Raw genomic sequence first — 23,394 nt, forward strand, 5'->3', positions numbered from 1 at the left:
CCAATGCAGGAGACACGGGTTCGAGCCCTGGTCCGGGAAGATCTCACATGCCGCAGAGCAACTAAACCTGTCTGCCACGATTACTGAGCCTATGCTCTAGAGCCTGTGAGCCACAACTACTGAGCCCGCGTGCCACAACTACTGAAGCTCACGCCTAGAGCCTGTGTTCCGCAACAAGAGAAGACACTGCAATGAGAAGCCCGCACACCACAACAAAGAGTAGCCCCAGCTCGTTGCAACTAGAGCAAGCCCGAGTGCAGCAATGAAGACCCAGTGCAGCCAAAATAAATAAATAATTTTTTAAAAAATAAAAAAAAAAGAATGAAATGAAACCTTTCCAAATCTGCAGAGAGATTTGCATATACAAATTCATGAAGCTCATAGGTTAACAAACAAAATCAACTTTAAAAATTCATCTCCAAGACACATTATAAAAAACTCAAAGCACAAAGTCAAAGAGAGAATCTTAAAAGAAGATCTTTTAAGAATCTTAGAAGAGGGTAACTTGCAAGGAAACCGCCGCACATCTATCAGGGGATTTTTCAACAGAGACCTTACAGACCAGGAGAGAGTGAGGTGATATGCTCAAACTTCTAAAAGACAAAAACTGCCACCTAAGAATACTTTGTTCAGAAAATACGTCCTTCAGAAATGAAGGCAACATAAAGACTTCTTACAATCAACAAAAGCTGAGGTCACCACTAGGTCTGCCTTATAAGAAAGGTTGAAGGGAGTTCTTCAAGACGAAATGAAAAGATGCTAATCAGTAACAGGAAAACATATGAAAACATAAAACACACTGGTACAGGTAAGTGTATACTCAACGTCAGAATACTCTAATACTGTAATATGGGGGAGTATTACCCACTTAACTCTCGAATCACGGTTAAAAAGACAAGAGTATTAAAAATAACTATAGCTATAATCATTTGCTCATGAATACACAGTATAAAAAGAGGTAAATTGTGACATCAAAAACATAAAATGAGGTGGTGAGGAGTAAAAGTTTAGAGGTTTTGTAAGTGATTGAAGTGATCTGTGTAAAAATCTGTTCCATTCGTGAGATGTTTTGTGTAAGCCTCATGGTACCCACAAAACAAAAACCTACAGTATATACACAAAAAATAAAGAGAAGGGAATCAAGGCATACCACTATGGAAAATCATCAATTCAAAAAGGAAGGCAGGGCTTCCCTGGTGGTGCAGTGGTTGGGAGTCCGCCTGCTGATTCAGGGGACGCGGGTTCGTGCCCCAGTCCGGGAAGATCCCACGTGCCGCGGAGCGGCTGGGCCCGTGAGCCATGGCCGCTGAGCCTGCGCGTCCGGAGCCTGTGCTCCACAACGGGAGAGGCCACAACAGTGAGAGGCTCACGTACAGCAAAAAAAAAAAAAAAAAAAAGGAAGGCAGCAAGAGAGGAAGAAAAGGAACAAAGGAGCCAGAAAACAATGGTATTAGTAAGTCCTTACCTATCAACACTTACTATAATATAAATGGATTGACTACGTCAATTAAAGATATACAGTGACTGGATGGATTTTTAAAAAAATAAACAAGAACCAACTACCTGCTGCCTATAAGAGATTCACTTTAACTGTAAGGACACGCATAGGCTCAAAGTAAAGAGATAGAAAAAGACATTCGATACATGTGGAAGCCAAAAAGAGCAGGGTAGCTATACTTATATCAGACAAAACAGACTTTAAGCCAAACATGGTAATAAGAGACAAAGAAAATCATTATATAATGACAAAAGGAACAATTATCAAGAAGATGGAACATTGTAAATATATATGCTCCCAACATCAGAGCACCTAAATATATTAAGCAAATACTAACAGATCTGAAGGGAGAAATAGACATCAATACAATAATAATAGGGGACCTCAATACCTCACTTTCAACAATGGAGAGATCACCCAGACAGAAAATCATTAAGGAAACATTGGACTTGAACTATAATTTAGACTAAATGGATTAACAGACATGTAAGGAATATTCTATCTAAGAGCAGCAGAACACACATTCTTCTCAAATACACATGGAACATTCTCCAGGATAAATCACATGTTAAATCCCAAAAACAGTCTTAGCAAATGTATAAATTTGCAATGTATATTCTCAGACATTAGAAGAACTAAATGAAAAATCAATAACAAAAATATATCTGGAAAATCTCCCAATATTTAGACATTAAACATCACACTTCTAAATAGCACATGGATCAAAGAAAATTAGAAAATATTTTGAACTGAATGATAATAAAACCCAACATCTGGGAATTTGGGGGTGCACTTAAAGAATGCTTAAAGGGGAATGTATGGATTTAAATGCTTATAGTTGAGGAGAAGAATATAAAACCACTAACCTAAGCCTCCTATTTAAGGAGGTAAAAAGGAAGAGCAATTAAATCCAAAATAAGTAGAAGGAAAGAAAGAAGAAAAATAAAAATGCAAATTTATAAAATATAAAAAGCAAACAATGGCGTGAATTGATAAAATCAAAACATCTTTTCAGAAGATTAATAAAATGGATAAAACTCTAGCTAAGCAATAAGTAAGAAAAGAGAGAAAACTAAATTGCCAATATCAGAAAAAGACAAAGATTATCACCTTGGAGCCTTCAGATTTTGAGAGGATAATAAAGGAATATTAATATTATTATATTAATAAATGTGATGGTATGGATGAAATGGAAACATTTCTAGAAAAACAGAAATTACCCAAACTGGTACAAGAATAAATATAAAGCATGAATAATCCTGTATTTCTTAAAGGAATTGAATATGTCATTTAAAATATTCCTCTCTAAAAAACTCCATGCTCAAGTGGCCTCACTAGTGAGTTATATCAAATAGTTAAGGAAGAAATAAAACCACTCTTACATAAACTTTTAGAAAATGCAAGAAGAAGGAACTTTTCTCAACTCAATTTATGAGGCTAGAATTACAGTGAAACAAAAACTGTGAAAGGAATTCCTTTACAAGAAAGGCATGCTTAATACTAATATTTCCTCATGAACATAGATGCAAAATATTTAATAAAATGTAAGTCAAAGCTAGCAATATATAAAGTGGATAATCCATCATGACAAAGTGGTATTTAATTCCAGAAGTTAAGTAAGATTGGTTTAACATTTGAAAAGCAATCAATATGATTACCATAGTAACCAAATTAAGTAGGAAAACCATATAATCTTCTTATAATAGGTGTAAAAAAAGACATTTCACAAAATTTACACACACTTACAGAGAAAATCTTAGCAAACTAAGGAATAGGAAGGCAATTTCTCAGTCTGATAAAAGCACATTTCAAAAAACCCTACAGCTAACCTCATAGTTAATGGTGAAAGATTGGGTACTCTATGCCTAGGTTTGGGAACAAGGCATAGTTCCCAAAGGGCCTGATCTCAGTTTTTCCTTTCAAAATTATACTGGAGTTCCTAACCAGGGCAATAAGGCAAAAATAAAAATGAATAAATAAAAGGCATGCAGATTAGAAAGGAAGAAATAAATCTGTCTTTATTGCCGAAAATATGATCAATCGATTTGCAGACAACTTGATCTGTAGGTTCTAAATCTACAAAAACATGTTAAATGACTAATAACTGAATTTAAAAAGATCACAGGATACAAGGCTAATGTAAAAAATAAATTGTATTCCTATATATTAACAACAAACAACTGATGTTTAACAGTTGATGTATAAATATCCCTCAAGTAGGAAAATCCTGAAATACACACACACACACACACACACACACACACACACACACATTTCCCATGGGATTCAGCTCCAGTCTCCTATAGTGGTACCTGGCTTATGCACCCTTCCTTTATTGCCGTCTTTAATATTTGGCTTGGCCAAAAAGTTCGTTCGGTTTTAAGTACAAATAAAAGACACATTTTTCATTTTCACAAAGAACTTTACCGAACAACGGATTCACTAACTGAACGAACTTTTTGGCCAACTCAATAACTCCACTCTCTACAAGGGGTTCTGCACCTCCAAATAAACTACTTGCGCTTAAATCCCTGATTTAGATTTTGCTTCTGAGAAACCCAAACCAAAGTATATGACAATTTGGTGTGGCCTAGAGTTGAGGAGGTAATGACCAAACTCTTGAGTGACTAGTAGCTGGGAGGTTTAAAAAAATGGATCCTCTGCCTGCAGACAGGCTCCAGATTGCAAGTAGCTGAAATTAGGGACTGCAAGCTTGCCCAGGTCTCTGCAATGTGTGGTACCACCCTAAGCACATAGATGTTTTGAATTGATTCCTTTATCCCTCCATGCATGATGCATTGTGATTCTTTCACCAATGCGGTGAGATGATGTCACGTTCAGTTCACACTGATGACTGCAATCAAACAAAAGATAACCAACAGAGAGGGGACAGTAATGTCATTTCGGCAGACTGTTGACCCTTTACCTCTTCACGCTCCAAAGTTGAGCATTAATCCCAAAGAAGCATCAGGGGGTGTGAGACAGCAGGATGCTTTCTCCTCCACTCAGAATTGCTAGCCCCACAAGTCTAGAGGTGGGAGAGGATAAAAGTTTTGAATCAAACATGAGACCTAAGTTTTTTTGGTTTTTTTTTGCGGTACGCGGGCCTCTCACCGTTGTGGCCTCTCCCGTTGCAGAGCACAGGCTCTGGACGCGCAGGCTCAGCGGCCATGGCTCACGGGCCCAGCCGCTCCGCGGCATGTAGGATCTTCCCGGACCAGGGCACGAACCCGTGTCCCCTGCATTGGCAGGTAGACTCTCAACCACTGCGCCACCAGGGAAGCCCGAGACCTAAGTTTTATAATGAAAAGCTCTGAATCTTAATAACTGAGCCTATTTCAGTATTTAGTTTTTACCATAATATTTAATTTTCATATTAAAATAAACATATTCTAATACTAAAAGAAGCATATTTTAATACTAAAAGTGACCAAAAATTATGAATTGGATGGATGTCCTCAATGAGTCTCATATTTACCAGGTGGGAGTGGGATGGGGGTCAGGTGGTTTTCGACAAAGCACAGGTGGCAGTAGTTACAAAAAATATAGACAGAACTACATAAATTGTGTATATGTACATATATGCACATATATGTACACATATATAATATGTTATATAAAGAATATCTATTCTTTCTCAGATTCTTTCCCATTATAGGTTGTTACAAGATATTGAATACAGTTCCCTGTGGTATACAGTAAGTCCTTGTTGTTTATTATTTTGCTTTTTAATACATTAGACATTTATCTTTATATGGCTTGAAGTAGAAATTGATTTTCATCATTTCCATGAATAGATAATTGCATCAGAATATTTATTAAATATACCACTGTATTTTTTCCTCTAATTAAAAATATCACACATAAACTCAATTCCCGCATATGAATTTGTTTCTGAACTCTGTTTTGTTCTATCAAACTGTTTCTATGCTAGTGATACCTTTTTTACATTATTATGGTGATATATATTTTTCTAAACCTACTAGGAAAGTCTGTTCTTATTGACCTTTTTTTTTCCCAAAAAATGTTATTCTTCTCGTGGCATACTTATAAATCAGTTTATAAAATTCCATAAAAATCTTGTTGATACTTTGAAAATCTAAATTTATTAGATTTATTTGGGGATTCTTAATTTTATTTATTTTTATTTTATTTTTAGTGATAATGTGTCTTCTCAATCAAAAACATGTATGTCTTATTATTTATAAGTCTTAAAACAGGGCTAGTTTTTAACATAATTTTTATATATAGTGTATGTATACACAATGAATGCTTGCTATGTGCTATGCAGGGTGTTTGACACTCAGAATACTGCAGTGAACAGATCAGGCCAAGTCCCTGCCTCATAATGGAAAAGGTCAGTACATAAGTTAACAAGATTAAGTGTTCTAAAGAAGAGAAACAGTGTATAAGATACAGAGTAACTAGGGGAGGTAATTTTACAAAGGAAAATCAAGGTAGGCTTCTTGGAAGAGGTAACATGTGAGCTGGGAATGAGCCAATTATGTAAAGAACTTGGCGGGGCCAGGGAAGAACATTCTAGAAGAGGGAAAAAGAAAGTAGAAAGACTTGTTCTGTTTAAAAACACAACGGAAACAAGCATGTGAGGAGAAGAATAAGATAAAGCTGGAGATAGGAAAAGTCCAGATTATTCAGGACCTTTTCGGTTTGGGTTATATTCTTAAAACAGCTGATGAGTTTTGAGCAAGCAGGGACATAATCAATTTTACAATTTAAAAAGGGAGCTTTGGCTACCTTGTGAGGACTAGATTAGAAAGATGCTAGGGTGGAGAAGGGCAGCAGTCAGCAGATAATACAGAGCCTAGTGAGGGACAAGCTAGTTGGCTAGTCCTCTCTGAACACCTGTTTTCCCTTACCTGTTTAGTAATAACACCCATTCTTATCTGGTCCTACTGCATCTCATCTAAGTGATTACACTTCCCAGCCTCTCTTAAAGCGAGGTGGAGCCACGTGATTAAGTGCCACCAGACAATTACTTTTAGACAAAAGCATTGTGTGAGACTTTCGGGAAGCCTTTAAAATATGGAACTTGATCTGAGCCTCTGCTCCGGGAAAACAGTACTGGCTGAGAAATTCCCCACCCTCTCTTTTTCTTTTTTTTCTCAAGTGAGATATAACTGACATTAGTTCCAGGTGTATCCAGCTCAGCATTCTTTATCTCATGAATGATTAGCTGATATTAGAAATGTTTGTCTGCTTGAAAGTAGCTAAACACACACATAATTTCCTGTTCAGCTGATTGAGGAATGACCCTGATTGCAAAATGACCCCAACTGCAAATCACCCCACCTGAGACTCGTCTATACCTCCCTATAGACATCTAAAGTAAAACCACACAGTGGAGGCACTTGGATCTTAGGGGATCTAGGGTGTGATCCCTGTTGCAGTAGCCTGAATAAAATGCATTTTGTCTTTCACACCTTTTATAAGGTAGGTGGTGTATCTTCTTCACTCTTCCTCCTTTCTTTCTAATGCTTGAAACGTATAGGTGAAGGAGCACAAGTAGCCTTCTGGGAGCATGAGGTGGCATACATTTAAAATGAACTCTGGGGCTTCCCTGGTGGCTCAGTGGTTGAGAGTCCGCCTGCCGATGCAGGGGACACGGGTTCGTGCCCCGGTCCAGGAAGATCCCACATGCCGCGGAGCGGCTGGGCCCGTGAGCCATGGCCGCTGAGCCTGTGCGTCCAGAGCCTGTGCTCCGCAGCGGGAGAGGCCGCAACAGTGGGAGGCCCGCGTACTGCAAAAATAAATAAATAAATAAAATGAACTCTACTTTATCAGACCACGTGGCTATAAAAGGGCTATAAAATAAAGGGTTATAAAAGAAGCACAAAAGAATGTAATGAGCTTACAGAGCAAAGTAAGATTAATTGTGAGAGGCTTGAGTGAATCTCAGGGAAGACTTTTCAGAGAAGATGATCCTTTAGATAGGCTTTAAAATAATGAAAATTTTGATTGATAGTTGAGAGGAAATGACAAGAATGATTGAATCTTGATTCATATTGACCTCAACAGGCTGGGATAAGCGATCAGTAGAACGAAAGTTGGCACCTTACTGAGTTTATGGAATGAAAGAAAAGGCAACTTAAAGTTATTTATCAAGGAGTGCAGAAGAATAATGATGCTAAGGAAAGAAATGGAGAGACTCTGGGAGGAGGAATAAATGAATGATTTCAGTTTTAGCCACTTGAATCAGATATAATGGTGAGATATTTAAGTGGAAATATTCTAAAGGCAGCTTAATACTGTCTGAACTGTTAAAGTGAGATCAGCATAAACACACATTCTGAAGTTGAGAGAATGATTTGATTTTCTGAACAAAAATTGCTGAAGTACATGAGGTGATAGAAGCTGATTGAAGACCAGAAATTTCAAGACCACTTAGTGGCAGCAGTAGGGAGAACAGGTGTTGAAGGAAAGAGGTGTTAGCACCTGTGCTCATAGCCTCTCGTAGCTTTCCCCCAACAGTTGTTTGGAGGAATACTGTTCTGCAAGATTTTAAAAGATATACCAAGCAAACAGTGTCCCACGCTCCAATAGTTTTGAGACATTCTGGGTTTGGAGATAAACATGAGATGTTTAAAGATGTATAATGTGCTATAAATCTCAAAGGAGGTTGGTAACAGTGTGCAGTGTTTTCAAAGCTTATTTCACTCCAGAAATTTTTTATTATAAAATCTTTAAAACAACATATATTTTGAACTCCACCAGTTCAAGAAAATGGGAGCAGAATGGAAGACAGTTGGGGAGGGAGACGGGAGAGCCATCTATGTATCGTAGAGAAAAATGCATAACCTATTACTAGAGGTTCCGTCCTATCCCATGGAACTTTTGGGGATCATAGGATCCATTGAAAATTTGGTGGAAGCTATGGAATTTCTCCTCTGAAAATTATACCATGTATGTATATATGTTCCTTTCCCTGGAATCCCAAAATATGACAGGGATTAACAATAATGACCATTAATTTCCTTTTAATATACATTTTCACAACCTTAAATTTCTTTACTATGCATATTGCAAAAATATTAAGTAATAAAATACAAACATATATAAACTAGAAAGTGATATTTCCCTAAGTCTGCTGCCTCCTATGTAATCCATCCCTTTATCTCAGAGGTCATTTTTAACAATTCTCTTTGTATGGTTATCCAAATACATTTAAATAATATAGGTAGGATTTTTCCTACCACTTGCATTTATAAAATTTACTCTGTCATAGACATTTTCCCACATGAGGGCATATTGATTTAGCTTATTCTTTTTAATAATTGCTGATATGATGCACTATAATTTTTCATTTTTTCCCACCACGTATTAATCTATTTAACAAACATTTATTGAATCTCTATTATGGGTGAGGTATCTTGTTTGCCTGGAGAAATAGCAATGAACAAAACAGATATGGTTCCTGCTCTTAGGAAGTTCTCACGCTAGCAGGGGGAGAAAAACCATAAACAAGTAAACAGGTAAGTTAAATAACTACAGATTTTGAGTATAGCTCTGCAGGAAAACAAACAAACAAGCCTAGATGAAATAAAGAGTAACCAGGGGAAGGAAGTCAGTTTTGTGCTGAGGCTGGTTGGATGAGTCAGCTGTGAGAAGAACTGGAGAAGAAGCAGTCTAGGCTACTGCTAATATTTATTGCTATTGCAAACAATTTCATTATGAACATTCAGTAAATACTCACTGATTGCTTACTCTTTGCCAGCAACTGTGCCCGAGCGTGAGGATTGAAAAGTGAACAATTAAAATTTGGTCCTAGTTCTCTTGGAGCCTACATTTTAGGGTAATTAAATAAAATACAAAGACCTCAACATAGTGACTGGAACATAATAATTACTCAACCAGTGTAAATTTGTCTGATTATTTAAAATACTATTTGCAATCTGGCAAGTAAATTTATCTCATTGTTCAAATTTGCTCTCCGAATGCTATTGAGGCTGTGTTTTTCACATTGTTTGCCATTTGAATACCTTTTGTAATTTGCCGGTATATATCCTTGTAATAAAGAAGAACAAATCTGACTCCATATTGGATCTGTTTCTTTTACTTTAACCTTTGTATTCTATTGCTTTTGCTACAAGTTAATCACTAAAGGGATGTTGCCTATGCCTTAAAGTATACATAACGGCCCTTCTCTCGGGAACCCTGCCTCCCATGCTGAGCCTTAAGCTAAAATACTTTCCTTTGGCTCATATGAAACATCATGACTAGGCCCACCTATGAATGGCTGCAGGAAAGAAGAAATTAACACATCCCCTCCAGAGTCTGGCTGGAACCAGGGAATATTTACAATAATGTATCACTTTTTTTTACTTCACCTCCTCACTTCCCCCTCTTTGTCCTGTAAAAGAAACTAGCATCCAAACCCAGACAAGTCGTTCTTTGGGACACTAGTCCACCATCTTCTCTGTCTGCTGACTTTCTGAATTAAGTAGCTATTCCTTGCCCCAACAAATTGTCTCTCAATTTATTGGTCTGTCAGTGGGGCAAGCAGTATGAGCTTGGACTCTGTAGCATCCTTGGTCATCCATTTACTGGTCTGTTTGCTTTTTACTGATATAGATATAGCAACCACTTGGCTATTACATGGGCACAGTCTCCCTCCACCTCCAGTCTGTTGTCTTTTAGTTTCACTAGTGGCATCTTGAAACGTGGACTTTTGACATTTATTGTGGTTAATATTTCAGTTTTCTTCAGTAATGACTTTGGGAGAAACTTGAGCAAGATTACACATGAAAACTTGCAAGGATGTGTGTTACAAATATAAACAAGGATGTCATAAGGTGTAAGTGGAATACGTCTCATATTGATGGAGAGGGACAAACGTTTGTTGCAAACCTGTACGTGCTAGGCACCTGCCCAAGTGTTTATCCATACCAAGTCATTCGATCCTTACAGAACCGTTCCAACGTAGGCAACATTGTTCCCATTTTATATCTGAGGAAACTGAGGTAGAGTTCCAATGTCTCACAGCTAGTAAGTAACATAGTTGAAATGGCCCACCCATGTAACTGTGATGGCAAAGTCATAATATTTAATTTTACAATGATAACTGTAAAGTCCCTAGCAGTTTGGTCTAAAATTGACTGTGAGATAGGTGTAGCCTTGGCTTAATAGTGGTGAATGTGAAAAACACCTGCAAGTTCTATTTGATCTGGCAGCTGAAAAAGTTAATGAGCATGGGCAATGTTGTACTTTTCTATGGTTGCATCACTCCTGGAACATTGTGTCCAGTGTCCAAGATAAACACAGACGGGTATTAGTTGAAGCGTTGAAAATAGGTTTTGTTTAGTAACTACTGACAGTCCAGAAAGAGCTGAGTTCTATTCCTATTTGTGGAGAGGCGACTGGAACGTTTTAAAGGGAGGACGAGAGACGGGCAAGAGTGGGAGCTCAATAGAGTTAGAGAAGTGAAAATTGCAAAGCGTCGGTCAGTATAAAAGCGATTAGACCAGCTTCGTTTGCTAACTGGCAGCTGTGGAAGTGAGGAGTCTATCCTCCCACAGAGACTGGGAGACAGAGGCCCTACCCTTCCTGAAGACTGCCTCTGCAGGGAATGGCTCTCGGGTCTTTGAGAGAGATGCTTCTGAGTCTTAAGAAACATATTCACAATTTCAAGCCCTTTGGGAGGTCGGGGGCCTGCCATCAGCTGTTGGCTAGAACTTTCTCAGCTAGGCATTTTAATGGTTGTGTGTCCTAGGGATCCGCCTAATAGAAACCGTGATAGAGTTGGTCACGTCTCTTAGCGCAGGGGTTTGCACGAGTTGTCACGTGCTGACAGTTGCACAGTTCTCAACAGCTGTCAGAATCACAGTTTCTGAGCAACATTAAATACAGAGGATGGGAACCACGATGGTGGAGTCTAAAAATCATGTCCTATAAGAACCTCGAAAGAACAAGAGTTTAGCCTGGAAAAGGTAAAGCCTAGGGAGTCTAAGTCTAGAGATCTGGTTTGCACAGTCTTGGAAAAGGCTGCGTGGCCACAGAATGAACTCTTAAAGTTGGGAGTGTTGGAGCGAGCGGAGCTGCAAGTAAGCAGCTTAAAGTTCCTGACAACGAAAACATTCTGTGATTGTTGCAACCAAGTGAAGACTTTAACGAAGGCGTGCTCCTTAAGTACACAAGCTGCAAGCGAGAGATCAAAAAGAATGAGGACCGAGAAAACGGGCTCTGGATAACTTGGGACGTTTGCTTGGCTCTGATGCCAAGCCGACGAAGGGTGACGGGGAAATTAACGCTTGGTTTGGAGCAAATAGCGGCCTCCGTGCCAAAGTTCAGTGACGAGCGCTCGGCAGAAACACCAGCGATGGCTTCAGGTACGAGCTAGCCTAGAAGAGAGTGCGGCGCGGGAAGAAGGCAGCGGCCGGGTGAGCGGGTAGTACGGCGCCCTCACCTGCGTGGACACGGGGCTCAGGCGGGGCAAGCTGCTTGCACGCGCCTCCGGCTCCCGGAAGGAGGCGGGGCCGCCTCAAGCGCCGTTCACTTAAATCTGCGAGCGGGGATCACGCGTCGCCGAGGTTTCTCAGCCGAGCGCCGAGCGGTCGATCGCCCTCGCTCCCGCTCCAGCAGTCTGCGCTCCGCTCGCTGGTGGCTCCACCCGCCATTATGTAAGTGCGACAGCACCCCAGCGCGCCGCCTTCGTTCCCGGCGTGCGGGCTACAGGCCGGGGCGGGGAGGAGGTGGCCGCCCCTCGCCGCTCTGGCTTTCTTGGCTCACCCGGTCCCCGGATGGTGACAGCGGCGCGGGGAGACGCTGGACGGGGCGGCCCTGTCGAGGCACGCGTGGCGCCCGCATGCTTTGCCCCTCGCGCCCTGGAACCCCTCGGGGCTCGAGTCCCCCGCGTCCCCGCCGCCGGGCGCCCTGCCTGCCGTGCCCGGGCCCGCACGCCAGGAGCGCGGCTCGCTCGGTGCTCCGCCCCGGAGACCAAATGTACTGACGATTTCGCGCGCTGTTTAATTAGCTAGAAGTTCTAATGTGGCGTTTTTATGTTTTTAATGCAGAGACCAGTAATCCGTTATGGAGCATGCTATTACCCCGTTGGAACCCCTGCTTCCCACTGGTACCGTATTTCTTAACACGTTTTACAGTGACATTGATGTGCGCACCCCCAGAGCCTTGATGAGGTTAAGAGGGCTGGACTCCAGACCCAGAATGGTTTCCAATGTGCCTCAGATGTCCTCCAGTTAGGCATATTACTCAACCCCTCTTGTGCCTCAGTTTCCTTATCTGAAAAAAACGAGGATAGTTTTTAGTCCTTGCGGTGTAGAGTTGTTGTGAGGGCTAAAAGATGATGTATTTTATGCCCTTCACCTGGAGAAGACTAAGCCCTACTTGTAATGTGAGCTCTTAGGCCCTTAACAGCCTGAACTAATCTTTAACAGTAGAACATTGGACGCCAAAGGGGTAAAGGTCAGTCCTTATTACCTTTATTATTGCCTGCCCATGGTGACCGTTTGTAATCTATGGAAAATGCCTGAGGTTACCCAATAAAAAATGCTTTAAAGATGTAATACTCAAGAATTTTTATTATTTCTAAGTGTAAAGGCATTGTAATTCACGTGGAAATAGGTGGAAGAATGAGTTCTTTGAAGCTAATTGTTAGTCGCATTCATTGTCGAGTGTAGTAACTGACTTGTGTGCTAATTGCGTGATAAACATTTTTTATTTACCAGTTTTTATTGTGTTTCTGTTGTGTAGAACTTCTAGTTTATCAGTTCATCAATTTAAATAGAATGCATAGCTTTTTCATGTTTAAAGTTTTCTCTAAACCCATGAATTCACGAGTATTTTTGGGAGGGGGCGGGATATTGAATTTGATTTGAACTTGTCAGCTTTCCCACATCCTGGGAGTATTTATGGTAAAACAATCAAAGGATCATAACAGTAGGGAACACTGACTCCTTCCTCTCCAGTCATCTGCTGTGCTAAGTTGTTTATATATACTTCATATCTTGTTTTACAAGTAAAGGAAACAGGTAGTAATGGAGCTAGAATCTGAACCCAGATATGTTTACATTGACTTGGTTAAGAGGTTGGGTGTTTAATCATAACTAAACAGCTTCTCCTAAGTTAAGAAAAGCACTGGCAAACATAAATGTTTTGCAAATGAAATTTCATAGTTCTGTTATCCAGCAGTAGCGGCACTAATAGCATTTCCAAGAGAGAGCATTGGATTCAGGTGGCCTGTTGACGTTAAGATTTGTTACTAAATCTAAGTGCTTTAGGTTTAGTTAGAAAGGGGGATTTCTAGTGTTCTCTAGGTTTAATGAGATATGTCATATAGATAGTGCTGCATAGTAAAGGTTGGAGTGAGGCAACAGGGTCTCTGGGTTTAAATCTTAGCTTTGCTGGTGGTATTTCAGTTTCTACATCTATAAAATAGGAATCTTTGGTAGGGTTACTGTGAGTATACATGAGTTGTAAAACATGTAAAGCACTTGGCTTCAAGAGCGGTAAGCTCTTAGATTCAGCAGTAAGGCTAACATGGTTGGATCTCTGGGTCAGTGCTGAGATAGAAAGGGTCTGGAGCAATAGAAAAGTAGGAAATAGTAGGAAACACAGGCAGCTCTGCTCCCTCTGTGTTTTATCAAAGGCTTAGGAAGGAGGCCTAGACTTGTCAAGTCAGACATGTGTAAGCTCCTCACTGGGACAGGGCATGTAGGGGAACTGTCAAGAACTGTGATATCCTCTATGAAGCACAGATCTACCAGGTAGAATCCCGAGCTCCTTGGAGGAGATCTTTGGGATTTAGTGGTTCTCCTAGTTTCCTCCTGTTCCTAAGGGTAAAAGTTTATACAGATTCCCATCTCTTCTCAAACACTGGCCTAGAAGCATGGGCTCCCTAGAAGTTTACTTCGACTCTAGATAAATGAGAGATGTTTAAACACAGAAAAGTGTATGATGAGGGGCCCTTGTAGTGCCTGGCCTCTTATAGTAATTCGGTAAGTATTCGAGGTTAACTTTACATTTAGAGGGATTCCCGTCATCAGACAGACACTTAATACTTTATAGCAGAGAGGTAGTTTTTGTATTGATAACTTTTGTGAATTTAATTTTTAGGCATCATGTACCTGTAATGTGTACCCAGATTTAGTATAGCAGGCATCCTGACAAACTGATTCTCTTCAGATTAACTAATTGCTAGGTGGACCAAAATGCACATCTCTGGAATGATCATTAGCTCAGGGAAATATATATATATATATTTTTCTTGTTGTTGTTGTTTCTTGCGGTATGCGGGCCTCTCACTGTTGTGGCCTCTCCCGTTGCGGAGCACAGGCTCTGGACGCGCAGGCTCAGCGGCCATGGCTCATGGGCCCAGCCGCTCCGCGGCATGTGGGATCCTCCCGGACCGGGGCACGAACCCGTGTCCCCTGCATCGGCAGGCAGAGTCTCAACCACTGCGCCACCAGGGAAGCCCGGGAAATATGTATTTTTAATCTTTGTTTTTTGTAACTAAAGTAAATGGTTATTATTTAAAGAAAAACGACTAACCTAGACTGTGAAAGTTTCCTGTAATCCCTCTTCTGGAAATAACCATTATTAAGGTGGCATTTTTTAAAAAATATATTTTTAAAATTTATTTGGCTGCATCGGGTCTTTGTTGCGGCATGTGGGATCTTTCGTTGCGGCGTGGGGGGCTTCTCTCTAGTTGTGGCGGGTGGGCTCCAGAGCGCACGGGCTCAGTGGTTGTGGCACAGGGGCTGTAGAGCATGCGGGCTTAGTTGCCCCGCGGCATGTAGGATGGATCCCAGTTCCCTGGTACCTGCGTCCCTTGCACTGGAAGGCAGGTTCTTAACGACTGAACCACCAGGGAAGTCCCAAGGTGGAATGTTATGAATACTTATTTTTGTACATATAACCCAGTATATTATTATTCTTGTTTTAAATAAAATGGATTTATATTATAAATTGTTTTGTAAATTACTCTTTTGGAGCAGTGGGTGAAAACATATCAATATTCTTTTATTACAAAGATTATTATAGATTCTTTGTGCTCTTTGTTCATTTTTTTTAACAAATAGAAGTATTTCTATATGTTAAAAAACAATGCAAGTGAGTAAATATTACAAATCTTATTCAATGATTATTTAACAATTCATGTATTGGGCAGTATCCAATGTAGCAGACAGAAAGGAGCTTGGAGGAGCTGTACAAAATGAAAGACTTTATAGGCAGAAGGGGGCAGGAACAAGCAAGTTATACTAGCAAAAGGTAAATTGGTTCTAGCAAGGTCACTTTCCTTTAGGGGATGGTAAGGGTCTGTCAGGCAGATTACTTCACTAGTGCTGATAGGGTGATTCCTGATTGGCTGGTGTAAGATTCCATTTTGGGGAGAGCTGAAACTGTACGTAATTGGGTTAAGTATTAAGTCTGGGTTTGGGGATGTGGCATACATGACTCCATTTTGGGCCCGTTGTCTTGTTTTTAGCACTGCAGGGAAAAATCTCCATAGCAGAGATTGTCATTTTAAATCTCTAAATTGTGTTTTTCTAAATTTGTGTGCACGTGTGTGTGTGTGTGTGTGTGTGTTTGTACGACCTGTTTTATGCCCTTTCCTGCAGCTTTTTTCTCTTACTACTTTATGATGGTCCATACGTGTAGATATCCCAACTTTTTTTTTTTTTTAATGGGCAGTATAGACACAAAGGAACTAGGCTTTCTTAATAGACATTTAGGTTATTTCTAGTTTTTCTTATTATAATCTATAATGCATATCTTTGATTATATTATTTTTGCATATTTATGTGAGTTTATCAGTAGGATAAATTTCCAGAAATGGAATTACTGGATCTAAGGATATGTTTGCATTTCTGTTGTCTAGAGGAACTGGCAAGTAGCTAGTGTATGTCCTTTGATACTGGGTGCTGTAGAGGATACAAAAGTGATCCCTTCTATCCAGGAGCTTACGGTCTTGTTGGAATCAAGAACAAAACAAGACAGATTCTAGTTAGATGTTGAATTATGTCTGATAGGACCCACATAGGAACTGTGGGGACTGGGGAGAAGGAGATGAGGGCAGGCTGGAGTAGGCAGAGAAATGATGGGATGGACAGGTGTCAAGTGGGCAGCCAGAAGAGCACTGGATTTAAATTGTGAGAGGCCTGGGGGGAAGCACAGAGCACTGCAGGCACTAGGCCTTCCTTGAGTGAGAGCTCAGTGCTTTATCTGGCCATGAACTATTCAGTTCATCTGGTGGCGAGTGAGGAAGAAATAACGTTGGAGAGAACAGGTGGAGGTTTTGGAAGAATGGTTGAGCAGTGAGGGTATAACCACACTGTGGAGGATAGAGAGATTTATTGCAAGGTAGGAGATAGAAAACTTTGGAAAGTTTGTGTCCTTGTGCCTTTGGAACATTTTATACTAAGCAGCCTTTTGTATACCTTAAAATTCAATTCAATTCTGTCATCCATGTCATGGTTCAGCATTGCTAATCATACACAGGTTAAAGTCCTTATCCTGACCTTAAAGGCCCTTCGTGATCTGACTCTTTTTTTTGCGGTACGCGGGCCTCTCACTGTTGTGGCCTCTCCCGTTGCGGAGCACACGCTCCGGAAGCGCAGGCTCAGCGGCCATGGCTCACGGGCCCAGCCGCTCCGCGGCAAGTGGGATCTTCCCGGACTGGGGCACGAACTCGTGTCCCCTGCATCGGCAGGTAGACTCTCAATCACTGCGCCACCAGGGAAGCCCGTGATCTGACTCTTAACCACTATTCCGGAATACTTTTTTTATCACCTCTCTGTGTCCAAGCCAAGCTGAACTCCCCACTGTTTACTTATGTGAACATTTATTGGAGCTTCAGTACTTTCGCCTTAGCTCATGCTACGTTTATCACCTTGAATGTTCATTTTCAATCCTTAGAATTGTTATTCTAAAATTTTAGCCATTCCGGTGAGTGTGTAGAGGAATCTGTGGTTTTAATTTGCATTTCCCTTATGGCAGAATGCTGACCTTGTCTCTTGTTTATTGGTTGTTTGTACATCTTTGGGAAATGTTTGTCTCTTGCCATTTTTCTTTTTCTTTTTTTTAAGTATAGTTGATTTTTAATGTTTCAGGCATACAGAGTGATTCAGTTATACATATATCTGTAGCTATATCTATATATTCTTTTTCAGATTCTTTTCCATTATAGGTTATTACAAGGTATTGAATATAGGTCCCTGTGCTATACAATAGGTCCTTGGTGTTTATCTATTTTATGTATAGTAGTGTGTATCTATTAATCCCAAATCCCTAATTTATCCCTTCCCTCTATTTCCCCTTTGGGAACCATAAATTTGTTTTCTGTGTCTGTGGATCTGTTTCTTAAGTAAGTTCCTTTGTATCATTTTTTTAGATTCTGCATAAGTGATATCATATGATATTTGTCTTTGTCTGACTTCACTTAGTATGATAATTTCTAGGTCCATCCATGTTGTTGCAAATGGCATTATTCCATTTTTTATGGCTGAGTAATATTCCGTTGTTTATATATGTCCCGTCTTTTTTATCCATTCATCTATCAGTGGACATTAGGTTTCTAACGTGTCTTGGCTATTATAAACAGTGCTGCTGTGAACATTGGGGTGCATGTATCTTTTTGAATTAGAGTTTTCATCTTTTCCAGATGTGTGCCCAGGAGTGGGATTGCTGGATCATATGGTAGCTCTATTTTTAGTTTTTTAAGGAACTTCCATACTGTTCTCCATTGTGGCTGCACCAGTATACATTCTCATTAACAGTGTAGGAGGGTTCCCTTTTTTCCACACCCTTTCCAGCATTTATTATTTATAGACTTTTTGATGATGGTTATTCTTGACATTTTTCTATTGGGTTGTCTGTGATTTTTTTTAAAGAATTTAATTTGTAGGAGTTTCTTTTTCTTAATTGAGATATAATTGATATATAATGTTGTATTACTTTTGCTTTGATACATGTATATATTGCAAAATGATTACCAAGTAGGAGTTTCCTTATGTTTTCTGGATACATAGTTCTTTGTCTTGATTTTCTCATCAATAAAATAGAATGACACTTTCCAAGGAGAGTTATGAAGATTAAAGAGTATCTGTAAAGCGTTTAACACTGATACATAGTAAGAATGCAGACATTTTAGTTATTTTGCTCATTGACTTCTTAACATTTTATCTAAAGGTTTTTTTAAATTGATGAAGAGTAATGTTTTACTGGTAAGCACATACTATTGCTATTGTAAACTCTAAGTATAGGTGCATTTTCAAAATATTCTTAAAAATCTGGATTTTGTTTTTGCTTTAGTGTCTGTGATCATTTCAGTTTTTATCATCAAGCTTTATATTTAGAACTCCATATGTTTGAAAGTAAAGTATTTTAAATACTTCATAGCTAAAATAAAAGTGAAGAGTAAAACCATCCTTAGAATCATTATTTTACATGTGCTCATTTCACAAACCTATGACATAGAGCAAATAATTACAGAGGTTTTAATTTCTGGCTTACTAAAAATACTGATATTTAAACATTTTTGTAAACTTTCACAACATAGTACATACGCATTATAAAAAGTTAGGAGATATGGACAAACAAAAATGAAATAAAAATGCTGTATTTCAGCCTCTCAGAGATTACCACTGTTATCTCCATGTTTGTGAACATTTAGTGTGTGTATATTCATATTTATATCCCTCCAGATACTTTCTGTGTATAAATACAGTTAGGTATTTTTAAACCAAAATGAGAACATACTGTGAGTTGCTTTATTCTGTTCATAACTCTACTTTTCCATGTCAAATGTCAGTGTGTAATACCCAACCATATTTAAATTTTCTCATTTTCAAAACAACTTTTCCAGGTGCTTGTTCCAAACTAGGACTACCTGTGCATTTGGTTCAGTCTTTTTAAATCCAGCACAGTTGTCCCTCACATTTTTAAATCCCCCTTAACATTGAGTATTGACATCTATTTATTTTTATTTTTGGCTGCGTTGGGTCTTCGTTGCTGCGGGGGTTACTCTTCGTTACAGTGTGCAGGCTTCTCATTGTGGTGGCTCCTCTTGTTGCGGAGCACGGACTCTAGGCATGTGGGCTTCAGTAGTTGTGGCTTGCGGGCTCAAGAGCACAGGCTCAGTAGTTGGCCCACGGGCTTAGTTGCTCCGCGGCATGTGGAATCTTCCCAGACCAGGGCTCGAACCCATGTCCCCTGCATTGGCAGGCGGATTCTTAACCACTGCACCACCAGGGAAGCCCCAAGTATTGACATCTTAAATAAAGTGTTTATATCCCTCTTAAGTTGATATGACGGAATAGAAAAATACAGCAGTTTGGTATGAATCATCATTCACTTAGAAGTATATATAATAAACTGTAACTGAAAAGTTCCATTTTATTTTCCCCACATAATTTCATCATAAATTTGTGCTAGAAAGCCTTTTATCTATCACTCTCCATTTCTTTGCAAAAAGATTATATACATTTAAATTTTGAAAGGATTCCTGTGACCATAATGCTCTTGGGAGTTATTTCTTCCAAACTGAATTACCATTGTTGAGGTTTATTATGAATCAAATTACCATTTTAAGTATTATGAGCACACACTTGATCAAGTCAGCATAATTATATTACACATTTTTGTAACAACTAACATTTACATGACACTGTGTGCTGGGCATAGTTTTAATGCTTCAACAGGGTAAAACCTATAGAAAAGTTCTGGACCTAGAAGTCCGGGTTTGAGTTTTAGGCATCCTCTTTGCTAGTTATGTGACCTTGGGCATGACACTCAATTTCTTAGAGCCTTAGTTTCTTTATGGAAAGTAGGAATATATACAAACGTGAACTCCTTGGTCAAATTTAAGCTAGTATAAAGTATAAAAAGCAAGTTTAAGTAGAGTCTATGCATATGTAAAATATTTTGTATTAGATCAACTTTATTATATTGATTATTACATTTTGAAATCCATTAATTTTTCTAATTCTCAAAGGAGATAGCTATTTATTTAGTAATGTGTTCACTTAGGGCTACCAAAACTATTTTTTCCTGGATTCTGTATTTTTCTTCCACGCTTGTTGAATTTATTATTTCTAGATGCACGAAATTCTTTATAGTGGTCATAGTTTTTTGATGCCTCATGGTTAAGTGGAAATGAATCTGGGAATATCTCAGATTCATTCCTATACTAGTATTCATATACTAGTATAGTATTCCTACCATCTCTTGTATTTCTGGAACTTAATTTCCATGGAAAATGCCTAAGTTTGTAAAAGGAGTATAAAACCTGAAGATGGATATTAGCATTCCCCACTTTCCTAGAAGCTAATTTGGGAATCCCTGGGTAATCGGTATCTAGAGTTTTGGCTCCTTTGTGATATAAATGTGTACTGGCCACCTGCATCAGTAGTTCTGTGCATTTTGCAGCAACAGATCTCTCAAGAACCCTTGGTGATGACATTCATTGGTACCAAACATAGTCCTAAACTGTTAACTCCCTTCTGTAATCTCTATTTAGCAAATCCTTATAAGAATGACATAAGGGTAGATCTGAGTTATTTGCATTTGCCTTTATTTTTAAATTACAGATGAAAAATTCTTCAATATATAGTAGCAAGATGCTTCTTGGTCACATATCCCAACTAATTAAGCGTTCTTGTTAGACATTCTGGTTTGTTCTCTTCTTTAGATCTGGGCTATCTAATATCTGTGGCTGTTGAGCATTTGAAGTATGGCTAGTGTGACTGAAGCACTGAGTTTGTAATTTAAGTGTGAAAAGCAAAACCGCATCAGTTATTAGAAAAATTTTAACTGTTTGGAACAGTGTATTAGTTTACTGGGGCTGCCGTAACAAAGTGCCATTGATTGGCTGGATTAAACAGGTTTATCTTCTCACAGTTCTCGGGTTGGAAGTCCATAAGGTGTTGGCAGGGTTGGTTTCTCCTGAGGCCTCTCCTTGGATTGCAGATGGCTGCCTTCTCTCTGTGTCCTTACATGTTGCCCCTTGGTCTGTGGGTCATCTGTGTTCTAATCTATTTTTATAAGGGTACCAGTCCTATTGGATTAGTCCCCACTCATAGGACTTCATTTTACCTTAATTACCCCTTTAAAGGCCCTATCTCCAAATACAGTCACTTTCTGAGGTGCAGGAGGTTAGGACTTCAGCACAGGAATTTATGTGGGACACAATTCAACCCAAAAGAAATAGTGTACGTCAGTTTACTTTTTCAGCTGTAAACTTTTCAACTTTAAAAAAAATTGACTCGGTCCACATTTCAGAATTCTCATGATTACCAAGTAAAGGGAGGTTTTAATATCACTCCATTTGAATATAGCTGGTGGATGAATTAAAAAGTCAATGTCAGTCTCTTACTTGGTTGCTGTTTTGTACTTCTATACAAAATTTTCTCTATTCATTCAACACTTCCTGAGTATCTAAATTTCATATGTACTTTAAAATTTTCTAGTGGCCTCTTTAAAAAGGTAAAACAGGTGAACTTTAATGTCTAAAATGATATAATTTCAACATGTAATGAGAAATAAACGATTGTTAATGCAGTAGTTGACATTTTTTTGTACTACATCTTCAAACTCCATGTTTAGTTTACACTTCTAGCACGTCTCAAATCAGATGCTAAATTTTCATTAGAGATACTTTAGTTTGATAATTTGTCAAATATTTTGTTTTTATTCGTATCAGCAAGGGTGAACTCACAGACTCGTACTTTTGGGATAAACTTGATACACAGGGAAAAAAATGTTTCTTTTCCACAGAAAGCCTTTGGAGACAGGTATTGGAGCTAGGAGTACAACCTGGGTTTTCTGACTGTTTTTCCTAGTATCAACATGGCTTTTTTGTTGTTTAAATTAAAGTGCTATGCCTGCTTTGAAACTTGGAAAACGGGCAGGTTGGTTTGTTTGTTTCTAAAGAAATTTTCATCCCTTTGTGGATGGCACATAGCCCTCAGGCTAAAGCTTCTGCTTAAGGATTGTGATGTCTTTGCTCTCCAGGGATAGCTAAGAAATCGAAGAGGCAAACTAGTGGATTTTCCAGTTTCAAGGGTTAATCCTCTTTACTCATCTGCCCAATTAGAAATCTAGCCCAGGTAGTCTTCAAGTCTCTTGCGTGTTAAGGGGAAAGTGTCTGCTTTGACTCTTAATGCTTTTCCTGGTGTATAACTCATAATTGTTGGACTCCTTTCTTTTTATTCTCTTCAGTTTATTTCTCACTAAGACTTTGCTGTCATATCTACACTTTGTGTGTTTGTAGTTTAACTTTTCCATGTATTTTACTTGATTTTCATACTTGCCTTAATTTTTGTTCTTTTAATTTGTTTCATTATATTTGATGACAAAAATGTTTGGTTCATCCTCATTCTTAATGGCCAAATTGTTTCTTTTGCCTTAAGTAATATCTCATTAACTTTATAAGCCATCTTTTTCCACATGATCTAGAGAATCAGTTTCCTTTGTTTTGGTGGTATTAAGTGTCTGCAGCATCCCCCCAGCACACCTTTTCCATATTAGCGTTTTAATAGCTACATGCTTTCCGAAACAAAAGCTTCTAAAGTGATTTAAAAAATAATCTTAATTTAAAAAAAAGTCTTGTAAATTGGTCCTTTGTAGCATTATCAGAAATAATACTGTTCTTTTAGACAAAACAATTGAAAATATCAAGTGAGGAGCTGTGGAGGCAGCTGTAATATTCGCAGTGCTAAAATGTCATGGCTTGGTCACACCAAAAAGGAAAAAAATCTTCTGTGGTTTTTGATACATTAACACCAGATATCTTTGGAGGTTCTCTAGGAAAATGAGGTGTGTTTGTGCATTAACTTCTCATTCAAATGAATTGTATTCTCTTTTTTTCTTGGTTAAATCCATCAGAAAGAGTTATTCTTTGTAGGTGGAAAACAGATGCTCAAACA

The 23,394-nt window shown here is 38.9% G+C and overlaps 1 protein-coding gene across 4 annotated transcripts in view; it reads left to right on the forward strand.

Moving 5' to 3' along the window:
- The first annotated feature begins 11,877 nt into the window (after positions 1-11,877).
- TPK1 (thiamin pyrophosphokinase 1) overlaps positions 11,878-23,394 on the forward strand; it is a 337,285-nt gene continuing 325,768 nt past the window's right edge. Inside the window, exons 1-2 of one of the 4 annotated variants that reach the window (XM_089917262.1) lie at positions 11,878-12,132; positions 12,526-12,584. In XM_089917262.1, coding sequence (XP_089773388.1) covers positions 12,542-12,584 — 43 coding nt within the window. In that variant the 5' untranslated portion in view covers positions 11,878-12,132; positions 12,526-12,541. The other 3 variants (XR_002645264.3, XM_022578789.3, XM_022578798.3) reach the window with 3 other exon arrangements.

The sequence above is a fragment of the Delphinapterus leucas genome, chromosome 9, assembly GCF_059928025.1.
Source record: "Delphinapterus leucas isolate spDelLeu-1000000601 "Yukka" chromosome 9, BTC_Dleu_Yukka2, whole genome shotgun sequence".
NCBI classification, from domain to species: Eukaryota; Metazoa; Chordata; class Mammalia; order Artiodactyla; family Monodontidae; genus Delphinapterus; species Delphinapterus leucas.